This window comes from Megascapheus bottae, chromosome 31, assembly GCF_031878675.1.
Source record: "Megascapheus bottae isolate mThoBot1 chromosome 31, mThoBot2.hap1, whole genome shotgun sequence".
NCBI classification, from domain to species: Eukaryota; Metazoa; Chordata; class Mammalia; order Rodentia; family Geomyidae; genus Megascapheus; species Megascapheus bottae.
Genome location: NC_143539.1, coordinates 4,536,660 through 4,545,749, shown reverse-complemented (window position 1 = coordinate 4,545,749; position 9,090 = coordinate 4,536,660). Strand labels below are relative to the sequence as shown.

Sequence of the window (9,090 nt, the reverse complement as noted above, 5' to 3'; positions counted from 1 at the left end):
CTCCTCAGTAGGATTTGGGAATAGGCAGGGAGCAGGATGGTTGGAAGGATTTTCAGACATCTGGGCAGCTGCGGACTTAAGTCCAGTATCTCAGTCCTTGGATGCTAGGAGAGGATTGCGGGCCCCCTGCCCTTCCTTCCTCCGGTTTATCTAGCCAAAGCAGGAGAAAGTTTTATAAGGTTTCGTTCCGATCTGCAAATGTCAAAAAACTGCCTGGTGAGTCAAATGTGTATTCCCAGCTCTCCTCCAGGCTCCAAGGTGGTCTCCAGGTGCCCGGAAGTTTCTAGGTCTAGACTGCTGGGAGACACTAAGGCTTCTGCCCTGCGAGGCTCTTGGGCAACAGCCCCCTCTGCAAACACCCCTCCCTTCCATCACTGCCACCCCGGCAACAGCTGGGCGAGGCCGAGCTGCCCGCTCAGGCTCAGGCCCCGCCCACGGCGAGCGGCCCCGCCCAGCGCGGGAGGCCACGCCCACCGCGGGAGGCCCCGCCCCCGGGTCCTGGCCGGGGAAGGGGTGCAGGTGAGTTCTGGGACTGGAATCCCCCCCCCCCGGAGGCAGAGGTCCTGATTCTGCCTCCGGGGCCTTCCAGCCGGACGGCTTCTGTGTGACAGGACCTTTGGCCTTTCATGATGCCAAATTCTCGGCTCCTGGGCTTGCTGCTGCCGCTGCTGCTTTTTCTGTGGGGACTGACACTCGGGAAGGCGGAGGTGAGGACCCCGGGAGACGCGGGAGTTCAAAGCCTGGAGGAAGGACTGGAGACATTTTCACGTCTTCCTTCCTCTCCCAAGGAGTTTCAAGACTGTTACTAACCCTTGCTTAAACCCAAGGTTTTGTGTTTTTCTTGATGTCGGTACTGGGGCTTGAATGCAAGGACTGGGCACCGTCCTTTACCAGCTTTTTCTTTGTTACCAGTCCTGGGGCTTGAACTCAGGGCCTGCGCACTGTCCTTGGGCTTTCTCAAGGCTAGAGCTCTACCCTTGAGCTACAGTGCCACGTCTGGCTTTTTCTGTGTATGTGGTACCGAGGAATCAAACCCAGGGCTTCATGCACACTAGGCAGGCGTTTTCCCACTAGGCCATGCTCCCGACCCCCTCCACCTTTTTCGTGGTTCATTGGAGGTAAGCTCGGATTCGTCTGTCTGGGCTGGCTTCCCACCGTGATCCTCAGATCTCAGCAAATTCAAAGTTTGCAATGTCCCATAGCAAATCTCTTGGCCACTTTCTAGGCACTTCCCACCCCCTAGGCCCTCCAGGACCCGGGTAGTCCCTCTAAGTCTAAGATGCTCCTGGCCTGGGAATATGGGAGGAAGGTCGGGCTGGGCCGGGGTGGGGGTGGGAGGGAAGGTCCGCCCTTCTCCCTTCTCATAGACAGGCTCAGAGGGGCAGACGGCTGGGGAGCTGTACCAGCGCTGGCAGAGGTACCGCCAGCAGTGCCGGGAGACCCTGGAGGCCTCGGAACCACCAGCAGGTGTGGAGTGGGGCTGGGGTCGGGAGGGAGGAGCTGACCTGAGAAGGGGCTTTAGGGGGCGGAACCTAGATCTTAGGAGAGTCCTGGGGAGCTTGAAATGGGAGGGGCCTTGGGCGGAGCCTACAAGCATCTGGGCGGGGTTTGGTTTCGGTGGGCGGGGTTTGGATCTTAGAACCCCGGGAGGCTTGGAATTGGAGAGGCGGGCGGGGTGGGGGTGGGGGTGGGGAAAGACTCTCCAGAGGGGACTTTCCTGGTGGGTGGAGCTAGAAGGATGGGTGGGGCCTCGAGGGGGTGGTGGGCTGTGGGTGGGCGGAGCCACAGCAGAGATGGTTTGTACTAGAAGGAAAAGCACTGGGCCCGCTGCCCCCGGGGTCCTTCTGCAGCATCCGCTCTCCCTGGCCACCCCTCAGGCCTCGCTTGCAATGCGTCCTTCGATATGTACGTCTGCTGGGACTATGCTGCCCCCAACGTCACTGCCCGAGCGTCCTGCCCCTGGTACTTGCCCTGGCACCGCCATGGTGAGGCATTCCCTGGACCCCTGTACACCGGGATATCACCCCGCACCCCACCCCAATACATTCCTTCCTACTACTTCTCTCTGTCGCCTGTGTGATACGGTCAGGCTAGCTATTTTGCCTTGCATTTGCCCTGTCACCCATTGCTCTAAGCTACAACGATGTTTCTATTTTGCTCTCTTCTTTCTTCCTTCTCTTCTCTCTCTGTTTGCCTAGTATGCACCAAGCCCTGGGTTTGCTTCCATGGTACCACATAGACAAAAAAAAAAAAGCCAGAAGTGGTGCTGTGGCTCAAGTGGTAGAGTGCTAGCCTTGAGAAAGCCTAAGGACAGTGCCTAGGCCCTGAGTTCAAGAACAGGACTGGAAAAAAAAGGCTCAGTTTTGTCTGCCTGGGCTGGGACAGGATCTTCACATCTCAGCCTCCTGCATAGCTAGTATTCAGATGTGAGCCACCAGTACCCAGTTTTTGGATTCACTCTTTTCTTTCTTTTTTTTAAATATTTCTAATTTTCAGATGAGTCTTCCTATGTAGGTGAGACTAGCCTAGAACTTGAAATCTTCCTGAGTGTTAGGATTACACAGGTATTACCTTATGCTTAGCGCTCTCTCTCTCTCTCTCTCTCTCTCTCTCTCTCTCCCTCCCTCCCTCTCTGAATCTGCCCATCTTTGGGCATCTTCTTGGTCTAACTTAGCAAGGTAAGCTAAGCTTATTTACCTTTTCGTGACTCAATTTCCCCCTCTGTAAAATGGAATTAATGGTAGTGCTGCCTTCATCAGCTTGTATGAATGTTGAGTTGAAATGTATCAAGTGCTCTATAAGGCTTAATCATCGTCACTGCTGTGGCTCTCACAGCATGGGTCCATGTTGCTTTCCCTGATTCTTTCCTTGGTTCTCCCTCAGTGGCTGCTGGCTTTGTTCTCCGTCACTGTGAAAGTAATGGCCAATGGGGACCTTGGAGAGACCACACTCAGTGTGAGGATCCAGAGAAGAATGGGGCCTTTCAGGTAAGAAGAGGGGAGGGATCCAGATGAAGATATTGGAGGGGGGATATGTAGATCTCTCCATGCCCCCCAGCCTCAGGCCATACCCGAAAGCCCTCATGCTGTTCAAGACTAATGGGCTGCAGGTAATTAAAACCCCACTCAGACTTTCTTCAAGGAGATAAAAAGAAAGCAGCACAGTATAAAGCCCCAGCTTCAGGTACAGCAAGATCCAGGCACTCAAATGAGTTGGTGGAGGGAGTCAGTCTCAAACCATATGCCTGTTTTCTTTTTTGTGCAATGGAGAAGTTGGGCCCCACTAGTGTTTACAGTTCACGTCCTATCAATCAAGCAACAACTTTGTTGTTGTAGTTGTTGGTTGTGGGGCTTGAACTCTGGGCTTGAGTGCTGTCTCTGAACTTTTAGCTCAAGGCTACCACTCTACCACTTGAGCCACAGAGGCACTTCTGGTCTTCTGCTAGTCAATTGGAGATGAGTCTCATGGACTTTCGTGTCCAGGTTCCTTTGAAGTGTGATCCTCAGATTTCAGCTTCCTGAATAGCTAGGATTACTGGCGAGCCACCAGCGTCCAACAGAAGCAACAACTTTTAAGATGACTGAGTTTCCTTTTCAAAAACTCCAGCATCTTGCTCCAGCACTGACTACATGTGTGTTAGAATGTTCCCGTTGACCAGTAACAGGCCCCATCCTGGAGCTGAAGGGTGGGAATCAGTCCCACTCAAACAAGGGTAGTAGCATCTCAAGAAAAAAGAAAAGGAAAAGTAGGGGAGGGAATTGGGCAACATCTCTTGTTTCCTCCTTTCCTTTGCCTCTCCTGCCAGGACCAAAGACTGGTTTTGGAGCGGCTACAGGTTGTATACACCATCGGCTACTCACTGTCCCTTGTCACGCTACTGCTAGCCTTATCCATCTTGAGTTTCTTCAGGTGGGGTTTCCAGTCCTAAGTAGTGCCAGTAGAGGTGGGCCTCTGTTGGCCCAGTGAGAGGAGGGGGCCAGGCTTTCTTAGCCCCACACTCACTGATGGCTGAGGGGAAGGGCTGGCAGGGAATGTACTAGACTGGGGACAGCTCTGGTGGGGTGACAAGTTGCTCTCTCAAATCCCCCAGGCGGCTGCGGTGCACTCGTAATTACATCCACATGAACCTGTTTATGTCCTTTATGCTTCGGGCAGCAGCCATCCTCACGCGTGATCATCTTCTGTCTCCACCTGGCCCCTACCCTGGGGACCAGACACTGTGGAATCAGGTATGCACCATTCCCATCCCCCCTAAATGGAAAACAGCTTCTTCTGATGGGACCTCTAAGTTCCCATCTGTCCATCATCCTTTTATTCTTGCCTGTCATGGGGCTTGAACTCAGGTCCTGGGCACTGTCCCTGAGCTTCTTTTGCTCAAGGCTAGTATGCTACCACTTGAGCCACAGCACCATTTCCAGCTTTTTCTGTGTATGTGATACTGAGGAATCAAACCCAGGGCTTCATGAGTGCTAGGCAAGCACTCTACCACTAAGCCACATTCCCAGCCCCTCATTAGACTTTTCTGTGGAGAGAGATTCCACCTACTTCATGTGAGAGGCTAAGGTGGAAGAAACTGACTGCTGATGGTGGGAGGGAGGAGTTGGTGGAAGATAAGAGTCTCACTGGGCTGTCTGGGCTAGGCTTCGATCCTGGGATGCTTCAGATGTCAGCCCCTTGAGTAGCTAGGATGACAGCCAGATGGGACCAGGTGGGAGAAAGCCTGGGGCCCTGGCGGCCGCCTAACCTCTCTGTCCATCTGGTCTGCTTCCCAGGCCCTGGGCGCGTGTCGCACTGCACAGATCATGACCCAGTACTGCGTGGGTGCCAACTACACATGGCTGCTGGTGGAGGGCGTGTACCTGCACCGCCTCCTGGTGCGGGTGGGCGGCTCAGAGGGGGGGCACTTCCGCTGTTACCTGCTCCTGGGCTGGGGTGAGCCCCGATTTCCTTGCCCGTCCTGCCCACCTGGGCTCTGGGACTGTCCGTGGGTTTACCCAGGGGGCGGGTCTCCTCCCCACCCGGGCAGAAGAGTGTCCCGGGCGACCTGGGCCTGGCCCGAGTCGTGCCGGTGCGCTGACGGCTGTGGCGGGGTGGGGGGCGGGGGGCGGGGTCTGCACAGGGGCCCCCGCGTTTTTCGTCATTCCCTGGGTGATCGTCAGGTACCTGTACGAGAACACGCAGTGAGTGGCAGGGTCGGGGACGTGACCTTGGGGGAGGGCGTGGCTTGGCCGGGGCGAAGCAAAGGGGCTGTGAGTGGGGCTTAAAGGAGTTCCAGGAAATGGGCGGGGCCTAAAGACAACTGGGCGGGCACACAGGTGAGTGGGTGGGGCCTATAGGCAAGTGGGCGGGGCCTGCGAGGGGTCCCTGGGATCCACGTTTTGAGGGTCAGCTCTACTCTGTTCCCCCCAGGTGCTGGGAGCGCAACGACATCAAGGCCATTTGGTGGATCATTCGCACCCCCATCCTAATCACCATCTTGGTACGGCCGGTCCCGCCTCCTCCAGGTGGTGCTCAGGGATTTCTGGCTCTGCCCCCCAGAACGGGGGTCCTGTCTGGCTCAGTCTCTCTCCCCTGGCAGATTAACTTCGTCATCTTTCTCCGAATTCTTGGCATCCTTGTGTCCAAACTGAGAACACGACAGATGCGCTGCCTCGACTACCGACTGAGGTGAGAAGGCGTGGGCTGGAGAGGGAGAGAGGGTGGGTGAGGAGCTGCGGGGGGCGGGGGGGGGGCGAGGGCCTGGGCCCACTGCCACCCTCCGTCCCCAGGCTGGCTCGCTCCACGCTGACGCTGGTGCCCCTGCTGGGTGTCCACGAGGTGGTGTTTGCTCCTGTGACCGAGGAACAGGCGCGCGGCGCCCTGCGCTTGGCCAAGCTTGGCTTTGAGATCTTCCTAAGCTCTTTCCAGGTGCTAAGGCCGGCGGGCCCGAGGGGCACGGGGGCGACCGCCACGCCCATGGAATGGGACGAGGGCAATGGATGACCTTCCTTTACTCACTCATTAATGCCACAGGATAAATGGCTGGGCTGCAGGGCAGTAGCAGCAGGGGCCCCGGCGGGCCAGCTGGCATCGTCAGATGTACAGTCTTCTAGAAAGGAGCCAGGGCTTTGAACAGGGGCCAAATTCAAGGTCAGGCACTTTTCTAGCTGCTTTCCAGATCAGGTTTCAGAAAGAGAAATGCCAGGTGCAGAATCCCTTATCTGGGAGAGAAGTTGATGTGATGAAGGCCAGGAGGCCTGATGCTTGGGGAGGAGGGAGATTGAAAACCAAACTTTTCTACAAGAGGAAGAACGTGACTATGTTAGATTTTTAACAGGATTGTGGGGATTTCCAAGTCAGTTCACAAGCTAGCTTGCTAGGCTGGAGTTGTACTGTTGTGTCTTGCTTCCTGCCTGGCATTTAGTTGATTTGAGATTGAAATCTCAGGGGTTTTTCTTCCTGGACTGGCTTTTAACTATGATCCTCCAGATCTTAGTCTTTCTTCCTTCCCTTCTCTCTTTCTAATAGAATCTCAGCACATAGCTAGTCCAGGCTGCCCCACCCTCCAATTTTTGACCGTTCTGCTTCAGCCTCCTGAGTGCTGGGATTATTGGAATGGAATGCACTGCACTGGCTCCACTTTATTTAAATCTAGCTATGGAATAGGCAAGCAATGGGGGGCTGGGAGTTTGGCCTAGTGGTGGAGTGCTTGCCCAGCATGCATGAAGACCAAGGTTCCATTCCTCAGTAACCACAGACATAGAAAACGCCGGAAATGGTGGTGTAGCTCAAGTGGCAGAGCTAGACTTCAGAAAGCCCAAGGACAGTGCTCAGGCCCTGAGTTCAAGCCCCAGGACTGGCAAAAAGTATCTGGGGCTAGGGATGTGTCTGAAGTGGTGGAGCACCTGCTTAGCACGGTGGAGGCCGCGTGTTCACTTCCCACATTGCTAGCAATCCAGATGAAGAAACAGACACAGAGCTAAGTCAAGCAGCCTGCCCAAAGGGTATTAAGAAAGCAACGAGATTTCTACATCGAGGCCTTCTGCAAGTCAGGCCCCTGTTCTTAATCCTGGTGCCCCCTTCCTGGCTGGGTCGATGAGGATCTGATCGAATCCCCCATCACTTCTCCCACAGGGCTTTCTGGTCAGCATCCTCTACTGCTTCATCAACAAGGAGGTAGGGAGAGGTCCGCCCGCGCCCCCTGGCGGCCGAGAGGGGGACGGCGCCGCCGCTCAGCCCGGGTTCTTGCAGGTGCGGTCGGAGATGCGGCGGGGTTGGTACCACCACCGCCTGCACCGCAGGCTCAGCCAGGAGTCCCGCCAGCCGCTGCCGCCGCCACCCTGGCGCCCCTCCGAGGCCGTGCCCCCCAGCAGCGGCCCTCGAGAAATCCCCATCGGACGCACCTCGTCCTCAGCGGCCCTGCCAGGACTCGGCGACAGAGCCAGCGGGGTCTCGGAAAGTTACTGCTAGGAAAGGCCTTAGTGCTCGGAACTGCCTTTCTCTGGCTGGGGTGGAGTAAGTCAGAGCCACTGCTGGGGAAGACAAGTGTGGGATTTCTTTCCAGGTACACTGAACCTTTAGCAGGAGGTCTCATGGCTCACCTTTTCAGTTCTCCTGGCCCCTGTTGACGAACAGATCAGCCAGGGGAGGGGTGGGAGCCAGGGCAGATGGAGGTGATGGTGGCTGGATCAAGATGGAGACGTGGGCTCCAGAAGTGGAGAGGACTTGTGAGTGGATCTCAGGAGGCGAAAGAAAGGGACGATGAAGAGCCCTGGGTTTGGGGTAGGGGAGAAGAAAGGTGGGGCAACTGGGACCAGAGAGGCATAATGGGGAACTCTGGGTGTGTCAGGCTTGCAATGCCTAAAGGAGACCCAAAGGGTCTGGGTGTGAAGGGTCTAGAACTGGACAGGGTGAGCAGCCGAGGATGCAAAGGGGTGTGGATACTGATGGAGGCCACTCAAGGCAGGCCTGGGAGCTGCGGAGGGAACACAGGCCCTGCCCTTGTGACATGGTGGCCCCTGAGAACTGGGAGAATTAGAGAAGCCCACGGCCTCCTCCAGGCTAAATCTCTGATGTACAAAGACCCTCCTAAGTCACTCAGTTAATACCCGAGTGCTCCCTGAATAGATGTGCTCAACAACTCAGAGCCTTTGTGCATATCCTCTCTCCCCCAATTCAGGTTCTGGTGGGGTGGGGAGCTTAGGTAAAGCCCTGGTAAATCAAGTTTTTAGGAAGCTGTAGTTTTCACTCTGGGGTGGGCCAGGCCACAGGGGAAAATGGCTGGCGTGGGCTGCAGTAGGGGGTTGGCAGTGGCCTGTTGCACAAGAAAACATGGACACAGCTGCTGCTGTCCCTGGCCTGAGAATCCCAAATGAGAATACACGTAACCCCTGATATTGACCTAATAAAGCCATAACACATTAAAACTGTAAGTGTGTGTGTGTGTGAGAGAGAGCTACTCCTTAGAAAGGCAGGATAGAAATGGTAGAGGATCACAGTTCAAAGCCAGCCCGGCAGGAAAATCCATGAGGATTTTTTTTTTTTGGTGGGTCATGGAGCTTGAACTCGGCCTGGACTCTGTCTCTCAGCTGTTTAGTGCAAGGCTACCGCCCTATCCTTAAGCCAAGCCCCACTTCTTGTTTTTTTTCTAGAGGTTAATTGGAGATGAGTCTCAGATTCATTCTGAATAGCTAGGATTACAGGCATGGGCCACCCACAATTTATCTCCAATTAACTGGAAGTGGTACTGTAGCTCAAAGTGGTGGAGGGATAGCATTAAGCTAGAGCTTAGGGACAGAGCCCAGGCCTGGAGTTCAAACTCCACAATCAACCAAAAAAATTGTTAAAGCCACAGAACAGGCTTCGTGTGTGTGTGTGTGTGTGTGTGTGTGTGTGTGTGTGTGTGTGTGTGTGTGTGTGTGTGTCTCCCCCTGACAACACACACCTTTTTTTGGTAGTTTAGTGGAAATAAGAGCTTCATGGACTTTGCTGCTAGGGTTGATTTCAAACCAAGATCCTCAGATCTCACCCTCCTCAGTAGTTAGGATAACAGGGTGAGCCATGGCATCTGGCTCTTCCCTTTTTGTTTTGCAGGTCTGCTTATCTCAGCTG

The 9,090-nt window shown here is 55.0% G+C and overlaps 1 protein-coding gene across 1 annotated transcript; it reads left to right on the top strand.

The window, feature by feature from the left end:
- Positions 1-592: 592 nt before the first annotated feature.
- On the top strand, positions 593-7,449 carry Gipr (gastric inhibitory polypeptide receptor). The gene is made up of 12 exons (XM_090322512.1): positions 593-707; positions 1,368-1,467; positions 1,878-1,985; positions 2,884-2,987; positions 3,806-3,909; positions 4,091-4,229; positions 4,773-4,932; positions 5,120-5,180; positions 5,410-5,479; positions 5,579-5,667; positions 5,769-5,907; positions 7,114-7,449. The coding sequence occupies exons 1-12, from the start codon at positions 627-629 to the stop codon at positions 7,447-7,449; spliced, it is 1,491 nt and encodes a 496-aa protein (XP_090178638.1). The 5' UTR covers positions 593-626.
- The last annotated feature ends 1,641 nt before the right edge of the window (positions 7,450-9,090 follow it).